Source organism: Patiria miniata, unplaced genomic scaffold (assembly GCF_015706575.1).
Source record: "Patiria miniata isolate m_02_andy unplaced genomic scaffold, ASM1570657v1 HiC_scaffold_7, whole genome shotgun sequence".
Taxonomy (NCBI): domain Eukaryota; kingdom Metazoa; phylum Echinodermata; class Asteroidea; order Valvatida; family Asterinidae; genus Patiria; species Patiria miniata.
In genome coordinates, this window is record NW_024037074.1 from 22,978,336 (window position 1) to 23,000,251 (window position 21,916).

Consider the following 21,916-nt stretch of genomic DNA (forward strand, 5'->3'; position numbering starts at 1 on the left):
AACTAAACTCCCTGTGAAATTATTCTTTCTGGGAAGCTGTCTTTCTCAAACGAAACAAGGCCTTTGCAACGGTGCGTCTTAAGACGCACCGTAGGAAAATTTAAATTAGTAGTTCGTTTTGTTATTCGGCGAAGCGCGCGCGGGCATTGGCACGACGTGTGTGCGGTTGCTATAATTCATCGGGTCAGTGCGCGACGTCGCGTATAGCTGCAATTTAAAACACTTCAAAACATGATTCAGTAACTTTTGATTTGAAATTGAGATCCTAGAATGTTGTTGTTCTCGGAATATACAGCTGAAGCTTAGCTGAAACTTCATCAGGTTAGTTGTTCAGTATCCTTCATTAGATTTTGAACACTTTTGTTGCTTCAAACGAACAAAATCCACAAATTACAAATGATGGACTGTATCTTTAATCTGTACAGATATTGTCATGTTAAAGGTAATATACAACATTTGCAACGACAAATTATGAAATACCTCATTCGACTGTAATAATCTCAAGCAACCTGTAAAATCACGGCACCTAGTGTTCTGCCATTTTTCAAGGAAAGTGGAATTTTCGTGTCAAGTTCGAACGATGGTCAGCTGACAGTCGTTGGAAAAAAAAACGTGTTTTTTTTTCAAGTACTGCCCCCAATTTACCAAATTAAGTAGTTAGTCCACATTTTGTGAACGGGTGCCAGCCAGCGAGTCTGGTTCCCAGACCTGACAATTCCCCAATTTCTATAAATTGCTCTGCTTCATCTGAAGCATTGTTTTTCTCTTGGATGTTCCAGCATCTATGAACACAAAACTTTAAACAGGTCAGCCTGCAGTGTAACAAGATGTGCTATAAAGTACTAATTAACCCCCAAATCCATCCGTTTCTGAAAATTACAGCCAAGGCAAATGTTGTATATTACCTTTAAATAACAATCCCACTTGTATTAAGACAGAGGTAACTGGCTAGGCTCTTGTCTCATTTGAGACAATTTCTTTGGCAAGTCTAGGGAGTGCACAAACAGTCTAGTAAAGGTCGTCACAATTGTAACATCAGACATAGCCCAATGGTGTTATGGAATATTTCACTAATTCCTGAGCTTTGAGACTCCCAAAAAAAGGAAATCACATGAGGTACAGTTCACACACGTGTACATTGTTTGTGAAGAGCGAAATGAACGCTTACAAGCAATTACTGAGTGTACGTTTCGGTTTAAGTGGGAATCAGCTCCATTTACACATTGGTTTTCAACACAAACAGCCGTACAAAGGCTACCTGAAGTTCTAAGCTTTCCATAGGTTTGTGCACAAGCATGGATGTGCCCATCAAGCTTGCACTATGTACGGCGAGTTATAGTCTCTAGTAATTTAATATAGCTCTAAGGTGCTTATGGAGAACCTCTCAAGCTTAACGAGCGCAACGAAACTGGGGCCTGGTCGGATCAAACCTCAAGCAACAGATAGAGACCATAGTGTGAATGAATTTTGAAAACCAGAGGCAAATGGCAAACGTACAATCAGAAAAGCGCGCTGTGCTTCCTTGAATTTTAGATTTCATCGTGAAGGACCAAATAAGGAGAGACAGCGACGAAAACAAGACAAGACACCCTCCACTTGCACAAACACTTCTCAGTATGACATGAATACTACAACTGAAATAGAAGTCCCTGAATCAAATCCTGGTGTCGTACTTGGTTTGTTTAGGTGTTTGGTTTTTTGGGTGGAGGGGGGAGGGGGATGAGGACTGGGGAGGGGGCTGAGGCTCTAGTGGCGTGTGCTGAATGGTCGTATACAACCTGCAGGGGAGCTCCAGTCACTGACTGGTGTGTTGGCCTGGTAGATGCGTGTCGTCGCGCGGTTGTAGATCGGTAACAGTTCGTTGGCCTCACTTGACAGAACCTGATGTATACACAGAGGGTGACACATACTGTTAAGATGTGGTAAGCCACAAGGGACAGATGATTTTTCTTCTCTAGTGCCTTGCTAGAGCAACGGTTTTACTTCAGATTTCACATTAACAAATTAAGTGAAATTACATCAAGCTCTACACATTCCTGTTCATAAATTTTGAGTTTACCTACCCATTACAAAGTTAACAGCCCAATTTCATTTCGAAGTGCACAAGGAATCCTTTTAAAATGCGCCCCAAAGTACTTGTATAATATTAATAATAATAACCGTATTTATATAGCACCTTTTCCAAAGGATACAAAGCGCTGGGGGAGAATGCAACCGAAGACAGGTAAGTGAAGTATATGAACATATGAGACCCATTATGTAGCACCTTTTTGCTACAGTGCTGCGGCGCATATTGCTACCACTGCCAGAAACACAGGGGCAAACTCCTTTTCTTAGCGACAAGTGTATACTGGGATCTTTAACGTGCATTACACAACACACGGGACCTACGGCTTTACGTCTCATCCGATGTATGGCAACTTACAAAGTACCAAGGTAACAGGGACAGGAAAAAAAGTTCCCACTTTGGACCCTAAATTAATAGAATGACCCATATGCCCATGGGAAAGTGTACCTACCGGTAGGTAGTTTACAATGGCCGCTACAGTTTGCAAGGCTAAAATGTCATGTACATGTAACTGTGCATCTTGCTTTACCTTGAGGTAGACAACGGCGTCAGTGCCATAACCGTCCATAGACGTCACGGTCAAGTCCCCATGGAAGTATTTGGCGTAGAGTCTGGAGATGGGAAGACCGTAACCGTAACCGGCCTAAAAAAAAAAAAACCACATAGTGATTTATTTCCTGGGGCCATTTTCATGCAGCTGCTAGGCCAAACGAATTTGCTAAGGACAGGTAATATTTGCTAAGCCAAAGCAGGTTACTTGCTGGAACAACAGTTCGTTCTTTGCCAACCGATTTGCATATTGCAGCCGCATGAGGTCGCTGTTCGCGCCTCGTACAGTGCACAGTGCGTGACTAATGTTTATGTTTTTAGCATCTAGATACCATCACAAACACCTGACGAACACCTAGGCCGAGGCCAGTTCCGTCGCGGCCCAAGCAAATCGCAGGTCGACCTGAGGCCGGCTTAAAGTGCAAGACTTATTTTCAAATTCCACAACCTTGCCAGATGCTTTTAAAAATTGTTGGCTTATTCAGATCAGGAATTTAGTGGAGTTCACAATACTCAATATTAACTGGATTGGCAGACAAATCCACTAATTATCGTGTGAGCAATTGAGCCGTTTTTCTTAAATTTAGTGGAGTGGACAAACATTTTTTTTCACATTTCTTTTTCACATTTTTTCACAATCCCTTAAAATTACTCACACTAACAAACTGATCAACTTCAGAGTGTGTCAACCCCATAGAGCTGTATTAAATGACTAGAATGCTAACTCCTCATTCCTTTGCACAGAATACTTTCCAACGCCTCCTGGGCACAGACATTTTGATTAGTACTTGGTACTTGGTTGGCTCTTCTCCTAAGGACTTCCACAAGGGAGTATAACTAGGAGGCCAGAAACACCGGGGCAAACCCCTTCTCTTAGCAATAGTGTAACTGGGTTCTTTAACGTGCGTTAGGCCTCCGGCTTAACGTCCCATCCGAAGAACGAAGCAATAATGGTTAAGTGCCTTACTCAAGGGCACAAGTGTCCGGGCCCGGGCTCGAACCCACGCCACTGTTGCCTCTGAAACACCAGAGCATGAGTCTGGTGCTCTTAACCTCTAGGCCATGACACTCCAGTGTATCCGTGGTGTAGAACATATAAAATCAAATGGAATGCAAGTTCACCTGTGAGTTCTAAATGCAAAGCGAGAGTACAACAGAAGTGACTGCATAGGGACGGTTTTATATTAAAGTACATGTACATATGGAAGAAATAGTTTGTAGCAGGTAGGTGCAAGTGTGTTGAAATGAGCAAGGTGAAATAGTCATTTAACCGATTGCTGATTGTTTCTTTTTGAGGTTCAGTTGTATCAGCTTCATTACCATTTTAGTGCAAAAATATGGATACGTCCAGTAAAGTATGTTGCATAAGGCAATTTGCTCTCTATGAGCTCCGTGCGCCATCGAAATAGGGCGCCCTTTTACCTAGCAACGACGTCCCATGGGCGCGACATTTAGCTGGTTGACACGCACCATTCCTTGTGTGTGACGCACGTACACCAGGGGATTTGTATTATGTACACACAGTGGTACGGCCGCGAGTTTGTCAAGATGGCGTTGGTCGGTCACCCCCAACTGAACTTTGTTTGCCAGTGAGGGGGTACTTGTGAACGGAGCGGATAGGTTTGATCTAAGCTCTGTGGTGAACCCATGATCATTGCCATTCTCGTCACTGAACCGTTCCGATTCTCTGTTCCATGCCTCCAGTTTTGAGGACATGTGTGACCCGTCCCCGCAACGACTGTAGGGGATTGAAGGTGACAGGGAGGGGGGAGTTGTTTTGGACCTGAATGGGGGAGTCTGTGTTTCCTTACCAGTGGGGGGATGGTTGTGGTGCCCGGCTTCGGGGGATGGGGCGCAGTGGAGTACATGTAGTTGAAGAGCTTCTCAATCTGGGTCTTGGGAATGCCGCCGCCTTGATCACTCAGCTGTTGGTTAAACAAAGGGGGGGGGGGAGGTAGACAATGTTAATCAAATATCTACCGACAACGCTGAGAAATTAGGTCTAAAAAACCCATTAGCGCTTGTACTACATTGTATTACATTGTATTGCATGAATGTGTCGCCACACGTCCAGGAATAGCCATGCCGGCCTTGACTAAAGGCTATTCTGATAGGGGAGGGGAAACCAGTCTACCCATGAGAAATAATTGAAATAATCAATTATTCTGGAATAAGTTTTTCATTCAATGTCTCATTCAAAAGATAACCAAAATTGTTTTGCTTAACAAATAACTCAAAACAATGGTATTTTGCAGGAGTAGAATTTGAATATAGCATAGACAGTTAACAATTGTTGACTACTGTGATGTGGGATATGCTGTTTATAACACCCGAGGGGCGTACAGCACCCGAGGTGAAACCGAGGGTGCTATGCACCCAGAGGGGGCTAACAAACGACATATCAAACATCACAGCAGTCAACAATTGTTTTGTTATAGCGTGTCATAAAGATAAATGGTTGTAATAAAGATAAACGGTTGAAACTTAATACTGAGCGAGAAATAAATGAAATCACTGTGATGTAACCTTTGATACGCGTGCTTTCACGCCGGACACGAGACTGGGCGGTTGCAGTTTTAAGTCGCTAGCGCGCATGCAGGTTCTATACACACGTGAAACACGCGCAATGAATGCGGTGGATGCATTTTTTTCATAGACTGGACACATGAGCGTTCTAGAACGAGGAAAGTACAGTTTCCAAGCACGCAATATAACAATACATTTTAAAGCACCAGACCTGTCATTGTGTCCATACCTTTATTGTGACATCCTCCTTCCCCTTTGTCACCAACACTTTTATTTTTGGGTAGTCGATGACGCTGTTACCATGATGCTCCATTACTGCACGCATGGCATTCTGAGAAAGCAGAAACATTAATGAATCAATGATATTTTTTTTCAAACAATAACTGATTTTACAACAACAAAAAAGGAATTCATGTCAATCATCATCATTATTTATCCTGATGTACATGTAAATTAAGTTCATGGTGATAACAGAAATATCAATACACATGTTCAAGTAACTTCACAAAAATTACTTTTGGGCAATTTTGTCAAATCCAGTATATGTCTGACCATTTGATATCCATGTGCAAGGTCGTTAACTTGGTGGTACATGTACATGTACCTTAGTTTTGTCTGTTTTTGTTTTTCCTCATTAGATGTCACATATTAGTGATGTATCACATTCAGTATTCCAACATTCAGTATTCCAACAAGCGTCTGACTTTAAAGTGTTCGAATTTATGGAATTGCCCTTTTTTAGGGAAACCGAACTGAGAAAATGTAATGCCAACAATTTAATTGCGAGTTTGGCAGAAATTACCATTTTACAGGGAAAAAATCATTAACTCATTTAAAGATAAATTACTGAAATAAAAATAATGCATGTGTCAGCTTCTGCCCTACTAGTACTGTGCTGCAATTTCCATTTTCATTCTGAATTTCAATTTGTGTTTCCTTATGCTAAATTGGACCAAGAAATAATAACAAACGGAAATAAACCGGAAATTGCCTTCCAGCTGGGTAAATATTAAGTTATGCAAATAAACCTACCTTGAACAGTTCAAACAACATGTGGTACAGATGGGATGGTACATACACCATGTTGATGCCGTCAGTTTTATCCCGAGCTGAAATAAAGCAAACAAACAGTCACTCTTCGACTCATTTATTTATGATAAAAGTTCCCTTTTCGATAGCGTTTAGCAAATGTAGAAGCACGATGCTGAAAAGGCTACAGTAAGTCATTCTTACCATTGATCCATTCAATTTCAACATCTGGTGAGCCAAGGTAGTACTGGTCACATAGGTATTTGGCTCCGTCGTAGGCATCTACATGGGAATGATAGAGAAGAAAAGTTCTTTAATTTGAATCAATAAATACCAAGACAGAATACCCATTCCTACTGGTCGAGAGCCTGCCACGTGGCTGGTTTTAAACGGTTGATAAAGAACGGCTGGCTGGTCTCAAACCCTTTCCCAGTGTCACATGAATTTGGACTCCTATGAAATCCAGTGCCTTTTACCATTTTATTGGTTGAACGCTCACAATCCTCACATAGGCATGTGCAATACTACCGGTACCAGTGAGTCAGTATTTTACAGTCCTAAATTCATAATACACCAGCACAGCTTCATGATGCGCCACATCGTGCATTGCGCGTGATGCGCGCGCCAAGCTCCATATAAGGAGTTGTTTATGACTTTTCGCGAGACCAAATCGTTGGAAATATATAATTTTTAACCTGTTTGGACTTTTGGACCAAAACGTTTAGATTTTTGATAAAAAAAAAGGTATTTATGATTGGGAATTAACATGTGCTTGGCCGGTATTAAACACTCTTTATGGAATAAAGAAACTTTCCTTGATTAAAATCTTTTCTTGTTTTAGGCAGCCTAATTTAACCGGTCTTAAACACTCTGTTTCTCTGACATTCTAAATTACTGCCAAACCGGAACCAAAAATTGCTGAATCGAATCCCAACCGAACCCATACTAAAACTGAGGATTCACTTTCAGCACTAGTGCTGAAAATGAGTTGTCGATTCGGACTGTTGAACCTTATCGTCTTTTCTGACTAACGAACCTCGTATTATGTAACCTTTTTCAATTTTCAGACTAAATGAAGCCTTCAGACTATTGACTTTTTAGACTAATGAATGCTTCGAACTTTGCCTTTGTAATATCAAGTGGTAACCATACCACGTATATAGACAGGGATCACGTCAGCCCATAGTCACAATGGTAGCAGCATTAGCAATGTTGCAAAACTGGGGATCACTCAGCGGATAGTAACTTTTTCATTTTTTTTGAAACAGTAGGATTACCTTTGATCACAGACACAACATCGCAGTCAGGGTTGATGCTGCCTATGTGCGTTGGGTGGCTCTTCGGTGCACAACCAAATATCAATGCTGAAAGAAGAAAACACAAAACAACATCACTAGTTGTGCTTACACATGCATGGCACATCACTATTTGACTTGATGACCAATTGATCTGGCAATCAACCAAAGGATCTGTAATCCGTTGATTAATCAATGAAAGCAAATGATATCTACCGGTACCAACAACCAATCAGTCAAAAATGAAACATGATAAAATTGCATATAAAGTACATGTACCATCTGACCATCTGTAGTATGTACATATCTGTATTAAAAGTTATCTCAACTAAATTAACATGAGTATTCTGAATAAGTTCTGAACTGAAGGTACTTTTTCAGTGCAATAACAATTATGTTCAGCATTTTTCTTCACATTTCCTGACATGTCAAGGTTTTCATGATAATTATGCCCTATTCTCGTTCGATGTTTTCGTCATCATTTTATCACAATCCTGATCTCACTTTTGCGTTTCATCTAAACTTGTGGCAATTGACCAAAAAGAAGTGTTTTAAATTTTATGGTTACAGCTATGAGATTATATTCAACTTCATGTTTTGTTTTATTTTTTTAATTTTCTCCGAGTGTGGGGCTCTTTCTCACCAAATTGTTTCACCCTAAAAAACAAAGGAAGGGGAAACACATACAAAATAATACAATGTTTCTCTTCTTCTTTTTTTCTTACAAAAAGCACCCCAAAAAAAAAAAAAGCCAAATCTTAGCATCAAAGTCATTAAACCTGCTGGGTAGGAAAATATTTCCATCTTTGCGGGATATAAATATACGTTGCATTGTCCTGCTGTTTTATGATCAGTTCGATTTTACACTGGTAAATAACAATGTACATGTACATGTACATTTTGGATACACGTATTACAGTCTTGTATTCAAATTTCCAAAATGTTAAGGGCTGTATTTAGCCAAGTGAGTTATGCAACAGGATGTGCAAGCATTACGCAAACATAAATTAAGGAAACTTGTACGTGTATGTCACACTGTATGATTTCCTGCATGATCAAGCATAATTTCCACTCATTGACACATTTTGTGGCAGCTGTACTAGATTATTTACCATTTTTTGGAAATCCTGTTCTTCCATTTCAAACATACTTTTTCTTTCCGATATAATTTTTTTGAACATCTTGTATAGGAGGGAAGATGTTAAACTATAGGGTTAGGGATAGGGGTATAGGTTGGAATAGGAGTGAGTTTTGGAGTTTAAACAGCGGTCGAAAGGGAGGGCAAGCACACATAAATAGCCAATTAAAGAGGTACATAACATTAACACACATGGTACAAGCAGAAACAATTTTGAACAACTGAGCATTGTCCCTGTACCACCCAAAACCGCCCTGCTTGTTACTTTCTGTACTAAAACTTTTGTAATTATATTATACATGTCTCAGCACTCCATGGTTTTAATATGCAATTATCAATGTACAAAATGTAGATGCTATTAAAGGGTTAACATGAGATTTGAAGGTTTGCATGGTGGAAAGATACTAAGACAGATACTAAGGTTCTTTTCAGAACCACACATACTCACAAAACAGAGATTTATTCACATGGTGCTACCACAAACTTATCTTGTCTTAGGGTTAACATGGTTAACAAATATGTTGTAATTATAAAATATTGCTTAACATTTCAGTACAAGTGCAGTTTCAACAGACATGAGAGACGGGCAAGGGAAACAAGACAATGTGTAAACGGCCACAGACTTTCAAAAAGTTTGGCTACATCTTGTAAGTCATGTATTTTAACATGTTAAACACAGCTACCATAATTTATCCTAAATGTGTACATAGGACAGGCTCAGCCTGGGGTCACTTAGGAAAAAGTATGGCAGCTTTATAGCCAGGTCAAGGGCATCAAGGCTGATTTATGCTGACGAAAACATAGATAGAAGTTCTTTGGGTACTTTAATCTCATGATACAAACAAATGCCAACCACACTGCCAGGGTCATCTGACTTCTGACACTTATTACATGTACATGGGATTTATTGCTATGTAGTTCTGTTATCTGAAGAGTTCTTGTTTATCAAAAGCCAAATAGTTTGGCAAAGGTTGTGACCTTTTGCATGCGTCTATCTTGCCATCTTCCCCAAGACACACGTACACACATTCCCCTTGAAATACCTGTATCAGGCCTCACAATGCCAAATTTTCATCAATACAGGAGGTGTTTTGCTAGGTTTTAAAAAACAAAACAAAGTCCACAGGTTTTTTAAGGTTTTCCAAGTGCCAATATACAGGAATTGATAGGTTTTTAGAGTACACTTTGCAGCATGAGGTAGCAGAAATACAAGAAATTGTGTTGTCAGGTGACTTCTACATGTATATAGATGCCATACAAACTGCTCAAATGTAAAACACTTGTGAAAACATTTTGGAGCTAAGCATATTGACAGTGTGGTTATTATGGCATTATGATTTAACTAAACTGTGGGATGTACCGATTTTTACAATTTACTTTTAAAATTGTTTAAATATGTCATGGCAGAAACACAAATTACTATACCGGGGCGTGCAAAAAGAAAGAAACCCACTTTTGACAGCAATTTTCACCTATTTGTTGAGCATATTTCAACAATTCAGTTTAATGGTATTAAAGTAGTAGTCCTGTTGTTAATGGTTTACAGATTTTTAGCGTGCATTCAAGATGTCTACCAAACTGATTAATATTTACACTGCAAGTAATGGCCGTGTCTATAAAGACACAAGAGAGATCCTGCTATTCTTTGATCATGCTGATAGGATATGGGGTTGGTGGATCAACACCATTGTATTTAAAACAGCACCAAAACATCTGATCTGATGCACTGATGACCTCTATCTGAAGGTCTGTATACACCTTGGCCTGCATTCATAATCTACAAGTACGTCAAACGTTAATACAATCGCAGGAAATTCAAACAATGAACTGCACTTGCAATTTAGTCCTGAAATGATGAAATGGTTGTTGCAAATAAGACAGTGATTAGGCCCATGTCGTTTTGTAATGGACTAGTTTGTTTGAGGGCTGACAAGATTTGTAAAGTTCTACGAAACTTCGAAATATTTTTTTTTAAACTGTTTTTACTTGTCACTGTAATGCAATTTTTTTTAATTTTTATGTTTTTATCTTGCTATCTACATGTTGTGTATATCTTGTACATTTATTTTTTTAATATTTTTTATTTTTTTGAGTGTAGTTTTTATCTTGCTGTTATAAATTGTTGACAGGTGTCTGGATATACACATCGTTTGATAACAGTGTTTTTTTAACTTAAATTGTATTCACATGAAAGCCCCTGTTCAACCTTTATTAAAAAAGTATGATGTAAAATAAATATTAGTAATTTCAAGCACTGATCTGTGTACATGAGCTCCATGCAAAAGTATTAGATAAGACACACAGTGACATATCCAGGAGGTGGCCCCCTTTTAACAATTTTTATGAACAGTACATTTTTTACTGCCCCTCCCCCCTGGTATTTCATAATAATTTTGCAGTTTCGTTTTTTGATGTTTGCAAATGTTGTATAGGTCTCTCTCAAATGACGTCATTTCCTACAGACCAGCCACGTGCATCGGCTTTTTGAGTGTCAACTTGCATAACGCGCATCGGCTGCGGCGTATTTCGAACACGTTTCGAGCAACAAGCGCGCGCGTTTGGAACATTTTCAACTCTGCGCAATGCGTGCTGCTTGATTGCGTAAAATACGCAGAACAGTTCTCCTACAGAGATGGCTATCTTTGAGAGAGACCTAGTCCCTTTAAACTCACTGTGTTGGTTGATGAGCATTCTTATGCTGATTCGAGACAGGTAGAATCGATCCAAGAAATACTGGATGTTGCTCTCTTCGAAGTTCTCTACCTCATAGCTCTGCCTCATCTCCATCACCCCCTGTTGCCAGGGAAACCACACAACATACGTTAAACAATGTTGCACTCTCGCTACCAAGTATACATTGTACATTCGATGCATCGGGGAGGTTTGAAATAAAATCTTACATTTTGTACAAGCTAGAGACACTGACATCAAATCCAATATTCACCTTATCAACTACAGTTCATCGCTGATTTCTGAACAACTGTTGAGCATTTTCAAGGGCACCATAACTTGGATCTCAACAACCCAAAATGACAACTTTTCAACGGACTGAAATTAATTTGTGCTTGGGGTTTCAATAAAATATTAAACGCTGTACAGTGTACAAGGATTGACATACCTGTGCCATTGTCTCCACGACGTTTGCATGTCTGTTCCTGATCGTTATCAGCTTATCTGTAAACCTACACAGAAAAACACAAAAAGAAATTCACAAGCTTGCTGGCGTAGAACTTCAGGCCTTTTCACACTAGAGCCTCTCAACCCGGGTTTGACTCAACCCTGGGCGAACCCAGTACTGCCCCAGGTTGGGTTTATGATTTTTCCAACCCCACTTTCAACCCCTCATCGTTTTACACTTTGTTTCGTGCAAACCGAGCTTATTTCGCTCGGTTACTACTGCTGTTTTGAACCCTGGCCAGACTTTCAAAAACGAGTTGAGAATCTCAACCCTGGTTGAGTTCAACTGGGGGTGAAATCAATCTCAGGCTTGACGTAGGGTTGGCCCAAGGTTGAAAATGTTCACGTGTGAATTGCCGCATATTTTAACCCATCTGTCAACCCTGCGTCAACCCTGAGATTTGTCTGCTGTGAAAAGGCCTTTAAAGGGAATATACAACATTTGCAAACATCGGAAAATAAAACTACCAAGTTTTTGCGAAATACCTTAATAGGATGTTGGTAAATGACAGTTTAAAGCATCCTGTAAAATTATGGCACCTGGTATACTGTCATTTTCAAGAAAAGTGGTATTTTTGTATCAATTTCCAACGCTGATCGGCCGATCAGCGTAGGAAACAACTGGCTTTTTTTTCAAATACTGGCCCCAATTGACCATTGCACTTGTCTGCAATCGATTACAAACCTATGAACGGGTACGAGCCAGCTAGACTGGTTCCCTGACCTTACAATTCCCCAATGTATGTAAACTGCTCTGTTTCTTCTTATATGGAGTCAGGGAACCAGACTACAGGAAAATGATCGTTTTTCTTGGTTTTTATAGCATTTTCGAACCCAAAACCTCCAAAAAGTCAGTGTAACTATATTTGCTTTATATTTCCAACCCCCCAATTCCATCCATTTCTGAAAATTACAGCAAAAGCAAATGATGTATATTCCCTTTAATTACTTGTTCATTAACCCTAAATCCCTAGCATAATTTACTAGGAACCATACCCATCCAGGCAAATTCCAACACCCACATGGGAAATCGTACACACACACTGTTGGACTTAGTTTCTGAAGGCATGCCAAACCCAATGTAGATGTAAAAGACCATCAGTTTAGGGGTACTGTACCCATTCTAACAGATTTCAACAACACCTGCTGTTGGACTTTGATGGGTTGATTTCGGTTAGGGTTAATCAACAACCCCAAGCTTACTAGCATGCCATGCCTAGTGCAGATCTTAAGCCCCCCCCCCCCCCCAAACATGTGGGTAGGCTTTCTTCCGGGGGGGGGGGGGGGAGCATGGCAGAAATGATGGGTCATTTTCAGAAAGCACAAGTTGTTTTGAGAAGAGTGATCTTACATTTTCATTATGGTAGGCTCATCGTCAGTATCAACATAGTCCAGAAGATCCTGTAGCGTTTGTGTGTACCTGAAAAAAAGAGCACAGTCGGACCAAAAAAATATTCTTTAAAGCCATTTGTAACATAAAGGTCATGGCATTTGATTTGTAAGTTGCTCGTTTGCAAGTTTTCCCAACGTTCCAGAAATATTCTGAATCCCACTCAAGTCAGTTAACACAATTTTCCAAAGCACATTTTTCTCCCTTGTTACAATGTAAAGTTACATAATCGTAACATTTTCTCAAAAATAAACAGAAACTTGTGGTTGAGATTGGGGGAAATAAAAAATCCATGAAATAATCAGCAGACATGGCTGAGGGTCACTGACCCCAGAGCAAAGGGTCTATGATATACACAGTATGTACAATGTATGCTGTCATTTGCCTTAAGGCACCCCTTAAAAATTCTGCAAAATCCCCCGGCAATCACTGTCAATATGTTGAGGCACAGCCAGTGACATCCTGGAGCAGTGCCGAGGATTTCAAGTATAATATGGGCCTAAATTTATGCATGGCTGAGCATTAACAACACAAGGTCCGGACCAAGACCTTGACACAGTGCAACACACTTTTGCCATGTAGCCTCAATCCTGCAAAATCCTCCATTTTGCAAAGAGGATTTTGGAGGAATTGGGATGGTTAAGGTGAAGCAGCCATTATACATGTACACACAAAATGGATGAACAGATGCAAGCGAAAATGGTACTTAACCCTAACTCCCTAGCATGATTTACTAGGAACAATACCCATCCTGACAAATTCCAACACCATATGGGAAACTGCACACACATATTTCTGACTTTGATTCTCGAGGTGTGCCAAACCAATGTAAAAGACTGTCAGTTTAGGGGTACTGTACCCCAACAAAACATGCCGTTGGGGTTTGATGGGTTGAGTTCTGTTAGGGTTAAAGGGAATGTACATCATTTGCTTTTGCTGTAATTTTCAGAAATGGATGGATTTGGGGGCTTGGTAATACACATGTATATAGCAAATATTGTTACACTGACTTTTTTGACGTTCTGGGTTCGTAGATGCTATAAAAACCAAGAAAAACAATCATTTTCCTGTAGTCTGGTTCCCTGACTCCATTTAAAATGAAACGGAGCAATTTATAGACGTTGGGGAATTTTAAGGTCAGGGAACCAGTCTAGCTGGCTTATACCGGTACCCTTTCACATGCACATGTGTAATCGATTGTAAACAAATGAAGACTAACTAAATATGGTCAATTGGGGCCAGTATTTGAAATAAGCCAGTTTTTTTTCCAACGCTGGTCGGCCGACCATTTTTGGAAATTGATACGAAAATACCTCTTTCTTGAAAATGACAGTGTACCAGGTGCCATGATTTTACAGGATGCTTTAGACTGTCATTCACTAACAGTCCGGCAAGGTATTTCAAAATAATTTGGTAGTTTTATTTTTTGATGTTTGCAAATGTATTTTCCCTTTAAGGTTAGGTACATGTACATGTACAGGTAGGTGTCAAATATCACCTTTTTTTACATAGCATTTTGCTACTGTAGTAAATGTATGCTAGTTAAATAAGAAACTACATGTATGTCCAAATTTATATAAGAGCATTCAAAACCCAAAGACAAGCGCTGAAAGTGCTAGGCCAAAGAATGAAAAAAAAACCACACAAAATGCAAAATATTGAAGACAATCCTCACCATCCCTGGACTGTTTTACAGGAAGGCATCTGTAGAAGTTTTTCGGGCAGAAGGTTGATCTCCTTCATGATGTTGCAGATGCGGACAGGAAGCTCTTGGCGAAGAAAGACAAATGACTTCTGTTCATCAGCTCCCTGTAAACCTACATGTATGGAGGAGAAGAAAAACATCTTCATTTAATTCTCAATGTTCAGTAAACAATCACTAACAGTAAACATGATCTGCCTGAAAACCTTCCTTCATCGGTTCATCCCCCAAAATGGTAAGGAAGCTTAAAGAGCCCATCTTGATCCCGCCTTCATTAGCATAGAAAGTCAACTGATACATGTATGACTTAAAAAAAACCAACATTTTTTCGAGATACAATTTCAGGGAAAGACGAAATCTTTAAAACTACACACACTTTTTTCATCAGATTAGGCCCAAAAGTTCTGCCCCCGATTACATGGCATTTGAAAATAGGGTAGGTAGGTCATCGCTGTTTTCAGGGCGACATTAGGTTTGTGCGCATGTCCATGCTTTAGCTCGTATAAAACGCCCTCTTGGGACCGAATTGTATCCAGTCTCGTTTTGCGTAAAAACAGCTCACCAGAGGACGTCTTTTCAATCACCTTTTTATATTATAAATAAGTTTTTGATATTCCAGATAAATAACAATAAATCAACAGAAAAAGGACTATATCAGATAGGGCATGTGAACTTTTTGGTACGACACTTGATGAGAAAACACCTCACAAAAATTACCTTTGGTTGCGACGTTTATAAATGTCTCAATCGGAACGAAAATAAGGGTCATGTTTCGTGGGATTTTTCGTCATCTTGGGAAGTTAATGTGTATTTTCTTTTGGCCTGTTTCTAAATTTTCCCCAATTAACAATTCTCCGCTGAAAAAAAAACTGGCTTTATTTGGAATTTGAAACAGCTCAACACATTCCCTATTTCACGTGAGAATTCAAATTACTTAGGGGGCATAAGCGTTATGAACAGGCATTTACTACCGTAGCATGTACATGTATGTTCCGAAATCCATGACATACATGTACCGGTACACGTACATTTTGTACACATATACCGGTATGCTTGGGTCCTTGTATGCCAATGGAGAAAAAGGATCAGGATCATGAAAACACCAGCGTACACAATATTACATGTACATGTACATGTACTGGTAGTTGTAGCCCAAACACATCCATAATCTCCTTATTTGCATATGAATTATTAGCCAGTTGCCTCAGTGGGCGTTGTCTCCATATCCTTGTTTCTGATTGGTTGAGCACGGGGGTGTGTTGTGGCATTGATAGGCAGAGTGACCTCTATTTGACATTGTTTGGTTTGGGAGTCAGGGGAAATGCACACTATTGCACGTACGCCAAGGCTCTATGCACCAAGTATTATGACAACTTGACAAATGTACAATTTTGTGTCTGTGTTATATATGTTTATCAGACTCAGTACATTAACCCAAAGCCATATGTTTTAGTTCTGCTAGGAAATTTTTGGAAGCTTCCTGAATTTGCCACAAACAACAATCACTTTATAGTAGAACATTTTTTTTTTTTTACAAAATTGGGACATAGCCTATACCGGTATGATAGTATGTACCCGATACACTGGTACACGTATGCACCTTTGTACATGTACATTGTACATGTTATGCATATGCCAAGCAGTCAAAATTAGTAGTTTGCCTGAGGCCTATCATTTACCTTTAAATGCATTTTGTAATGTAAATTGTGGATTGTCTCATTTATTGAAGTATGAAAAATTCATGGTTTTTTCCCCAGCATTTTGGGGAATTGATATTCAAATTGCTTTCAAAACAGTGCACTTGTATTATAACAAGTAATATGCTGCAACCAATGACAACAAAAACAATTCTTTGAAAATCTTTCGAAAAATCTTCTGGTGTGCATGTGGCTAATGTTTTAACGGTTCCTTATGGTTGACGTCACTCGTCTGGCTCAAATTTATCAAAAACTGACTTTTATAAAAGGTACTGGTACAGACGCTTACATGTTTGGAATTCAAACATCTGTCAAATAACAGAGATAAAGTTTGAAACACTTCAGGCAATATTCCATCTGCAACCTCTCTGAAACATGTTAAAGTTTACAAAGTATTCACATGTGTGTGTATTCTACTAAAGTGCATCATGTACGTGTAGAAATAACTCTTGTTTGAGGACTATTTTCGTTTTAGGTTTGACTTTTTGGCCCATTCTTCTCGAATTAACCATTCATCAACCTAATTAAACAGTACAACTTTGTCATATAGTCATATAGTCATAACATGATAAGTTTCTTAACATGAATACCGGGAGGTTGAGTTTAATTCGTAAAATCTTTTAGAGATTTTAGAGAGGTTTTGTACTGTTTATTTTTCACTCAACCAAGCGTTATGCTCCCTATGATGTAGATGTACATGTACTCATACCTATATATTGTAATGAGGCAGCACATTACTCCAGTCAAATTTTCCTTTCTTGAAACTATTCCAATGTTATATAAAAAGTATGTGATGTGATCAAGCTACATGAGTCGTTTGTCGGGAGTTTTCATTTGGAGATACATGTACAGGCCAAAATAGGGCCACTTCATCACATCACTTCATCACATCTCTTGGTGTTCCAGCTTCCATAATTTTTTAACAAAGTAAATATGGTATCAGCATGCAGTTTTCACAGCAGTAATGCTGAGATTGTGTTCTTTTTAATATCTGTAATAAAACAATTTTGACCGGGGTCGACAAATGACTCATTTAGCTCTAATCGCATCACATTCTTCATTCATAAGTCACTGATAACACAAAAATTCATAATATTTGCATTTTTGAAACTTTTGAGATCATACATGTGTAACAGTGTAGGTCACAATATTCACTATCATTGATTGACAGACAGTATTATTTGCGTCATAATCTGCTGATTAAACAAGTGCTACAAACGCAGAGAGCTGTTATTAAATGATGCAATCACATCAAAGTTCATGGAAGTACTCAAAAGTTCAATGAAAATGGCATTTAACTATTTTTTTTAGTCAAGCAGGAAGTCACAACAGGGAAAAATGAGAATTTTTAAGATTTGTGGACATGAATTAAATGTACTATAGGATTGGACACTAAAAATTGTAATTTCCACAGTTTCCTATACAACTGTTTTATTAAAAATCGTATAAAAATTGGAGGATTCAGGACTGTTGGGGGTAGACACACCCATACAACTTTTTTGTATAGAGCAGTATTGAAATGCAATTCTGTCCAGAATGAACTTTGTCGGGCTGTTTTTGTGGCCACGGTCTAATGGTTTTAAACATGTGTGCCAGATACATACATACGTGTACAAAGTGTTCCTGCATCTGGGGTCCAACAATTGTATGCACCAATAATTTTTGTTTGTTCTGTCCCATGACAACGCACCATTATAATGTCTTTTTTTTTCAAAGCAGGCCTAACTTTAACAAATACTTCCTATGAAAACGAACTAATCGAAGAACTTGGTAATTTTTATTTCAAACTTTAACAAACAGGAAAAGTACTAAACTGTTCCATAAATCCGATAACTTTAATTGCTTGCTGTTGCTATTTTTGTGGAAGTCAACCGTTGTGCATGTGTCAGTTGACAACAAAATGGTTCTCTGCTGAAAAGAATTTTCTTTTATCCACCGCCAATTTTCACATCAATTTTCACCTCACATTGTGATTTCATTCAACACAAATCCAGGAGGCTCTGCAAAACTGAAAACATCTTGGGAAAAAGGTGTTTTTAGTGCTCATTTTAAGTGCACACATCGTTCGGCAGCCATTCTGACAATGATTTAAGGGAAAGAATTGCACACATGCGTACGCCACTTGACACCATGTGTACAAACCCTGAAATGGTCTGAAAAATTCTAAGTGTTTTCCAACTAAATGCTTCAATACTTTCCCTGCTAAATTTCACTTTTTAGGACATGTTATCCGTCTCTGATGGTTAATGAGTCATTGCAGGGAAAAACTAGTGGCGTACTAGACCCACTAAACTGGGGCACTAGAACTCCTTTTTTGACATTTGGGATGTGGTCTGTCATACTAGCACAACAGACCACATCCAAAATGTCAAAAAAGGAGTTCTACTTCTAGTGCCCCTGTTAGTGGGTCTAGTGGCGTACGTATGTGGAATTCTTTCCAATTGAAGGGTCTTGAAGTCTGCGGTGCACAATGCACATGACAACGCACTGGCCAATAACACTGCAATACCTCATCATGAATATTTAATTTCTCACGAATATTAAATTTATTAAATTTTCAATAGTCTTACTTCAATTGATACCGGTACATTTTATAATTACATCAAATACATGTAGGCCTAAACATGCTAGACCTGTAATGCCAACAAGCAAGTGTGTGGTCGAGTGGTACCCCTAGAACTATGGGTCTTGTTACGTGTAACAAGACCAATGCCATAGTTCTACTTCTAGGAGCAGTTGAGTGGTTAAGGCTGGTGTGTTTAATTATGACAGTTTCTCCCGTTCTGGGTTTGATTCCCATTGATGTCCATGAAGTAAGTACATGTAACAGATTTATAAAGAGGAATGGAGGAGGGAGAGATGGTGAAAGTCAAGGAGGAAAAGTGGAGGAAATAACCATGCATAGGCCTATGCATATACCGTAGCATCTGCATGATCATGACTTTTTGGCGCTTGAAAATTTATTGAAAAAAGTGGAGTGGCGTCCGTGTACGGAATTCTTTCCTCTCTGACTTCAATTCCCTTTACAATATCTTACAGAGCCATGAATTAGAAAGAAAAATTAAATCTACATTTCTTTAAAAGTAGGATTTGATTTAGGCCTTAAACAATAAAAGTATGAAAATAGATTTTGCGAAACTAGTCAACACACTTCTTATTGAAATTTGAATTATGTAAGTATTGCACTCTATTCTAACACATATATACCACTACCACTGAGTACCAGCTGCAGTCATGGCAGTGACTAGTGCTCAAGCATTAAAAAGAATTTGAAACATACCGGTGCAGTATAGCCTTGAATGATTGAAACAAGACAGTAGGCATGTGATAACTGATATGTACGCCGACTCACCGAAATCTAAGAACTGCTTCATCGACAATGGTGATGGGGAAAACTTCGAAAAATGGTCCATTCTTGACGGCAGACTTTTGGCCGACCTTAACAATAGAATCGTCAGCCGAACCATGTTGCTATTTTGCTTCTCAATCAGCTAACGTACGAAGCCAGACGAACAGGAAAAGTGCCGGCAACGCGAGTCCGATGGAGTGTTCACGGAGCGTGCACTGGCCGGAGGATTGGCGGGAGAAACGTTGTCAGTTGCCGGTAAACGCTTGCAACGTCAACATCGGTCAACAAGGTACACTAAAATCTGATTGATCAGAAACAAGTTGTACTGATGTTGTAAAATTCCTATTTTTTGACAAGCTTGATGCAATTTATATACAAAAACCACAATAGTTAGTTGACAAAAAGGGGACGCGAACTAAACTGTTCTAGAAGCCGTACGTGTACGATCGACCAGACCGATATCTTCAATGGAAAATCACTGGCTGTCACGTACGTACGTACCTTTGACCTTATGCGCTATGCATATTCATTATACACTCGAACAGACTCGAACTCTCGCGAGCCATACCAGATGCAGCTGGCCAGCAGTAGCTATAGCTGTATAATAAAGATCATAATCATGATAATGAGCCTCCACCACTCACTTATGCACTTCATGCCAGCCTGAGCATCGTATAGCAGGTTTCCGAGGTTCCGAGTCGGTCTTCAGGTTGAATTTGTATTTCTGAGAAATCGGAAATGTACTCGAAGTACTCTATTTTGTGATGGAATTAATGGATATGTCGATCTTGTCTTCAGAACGTCTAATACGATAGGATTGACCATGATGCTTTTGCGAGAATAATTATTACTCTAAAGTCTCGGCTAACACCCCCCCCCCCCCTCCAAAAACAAAAACAAATTGAACAGATTAGGAATGAAAGTAAATCAGGCTTAAATTGTATGTCTTGATCAACGATGAAAGTCCCTCTTTTTTATAACTTAACTGGGACTATCTTTTGCATGCACCCAGCAGGACCGCCCCTAGCCAGTGATCAGTGACGATCCTCACATCTCACATGCAAAGTCTAGGCAACCGTCAAATAATAAAATAGAAGGTGACGCAACCATTGAAACTCGGCCGAGTGAATACTTAAGGCACAACGTAAAAATGGACATTAAATGCAGGTTATGATGAGCAACTTCAGGGAAGAATTATTCAAAAATGCATGTCATGAATTTATACCAAAATGGTTTTTTTTATGATAAAAACATGATCGAGGGGGGTTTGAGCCCCCCCCCCCAAGTTGTCAATTTTTTACCTTTTTTTTTACCTTTGTTTTTAGTCCCACGATTTGACCTAATAGTGATGTATGTTTTAGCCTATTTTCGAGTAGTATAATATGGGTGTAAGTGGTGCCACCAACGTCAAAATAGTTCGCTCCCTTCCCCCCCCCCCAAAAAAAAAAACCCAATTTGTTTCTGCGGCCCACAATTTTGGGAAAAATTTTTGACAAAATTTTAACTTTTAAAAAAACTTGTGAGCCCCCTCCCAAAGCCAAATCCTGGTGCGCAACTGGGCACGTACGTTCTTTATCCTAAACGTAATGGAAATATATTGTCAAAGAGACTCAAGCAAGGTAAAATGTAAAGATGTATAACCAAGGGCGAATCTGGGAGGGGGCGCCAACGGGGGGCCATGCCCCCCCCCCCCCCCGAGGCAGGCGCTGCGTGACCACCATCATTTCCTCAAAACAAGATTGGTTGAAGTGGTCAGAAATTGCCTCAGATCGCCCCACAGAAGCAAACACAATTTTTTGGACCCTTAAGCGGGCGCCTAACCCCACTCTGTTGGGCCCACTTTTTTGGGACCTTTGCCCCCCCCCCCCCCCCAAAAAAATTGTGTTCTGGATCCGCCCTTGACTATAGCTGAGTTTTGCATCCAGTAAGACGGCCCTACAACGTCGATACACGCATCATGGTTACAGGGCAATTAACGTCACTGAAGCGTTCTATA

At 39.5% G+C, this 21,916-nt stretch overlaps 1 protein-coding gene across 1 annotated transcript; it reads right to left on the reverse strand.

Moving 5' to 3' along the window:
• Positions 1–314: 314 nt before the first annotated feature.
• Positions 315–20,399, reverse strand: LOC119745694 (pyruvate dehydrogenase (acetyl-transferring) kinase isozyme 2, mitochondrial-like). Its single transcript, XM_038222232.1, has 12 exons — positions 19,924–20,399; positions 14,848–14,989; positions 13,134–13,202; positions 11,724–11,787; positions 11,278–11,398; positions 7,450–7,536; positions 6,377–6,454; positions 6,176–6,252; positions 5,373–5,474; positions 4,429–4,542; positions 2,598–2,711; positions 315–1,881 (listed from the first exon to the last, which is right to left on the reverse strand). Exons 1-12 carry the CDS (start codon positions 20,036–20,038, stop codon positions 1,747–1,749), a joined length of 1,218 nt encoding a protein of 405 aa, XP_038078160.1. The 5' UTR covers positions 20,039–20,399; the 3' UTR covers positions 315–1,746.
• Between the last annotated feature and the right edge of the window lie 1,517 nt (positions 20,400–21,916).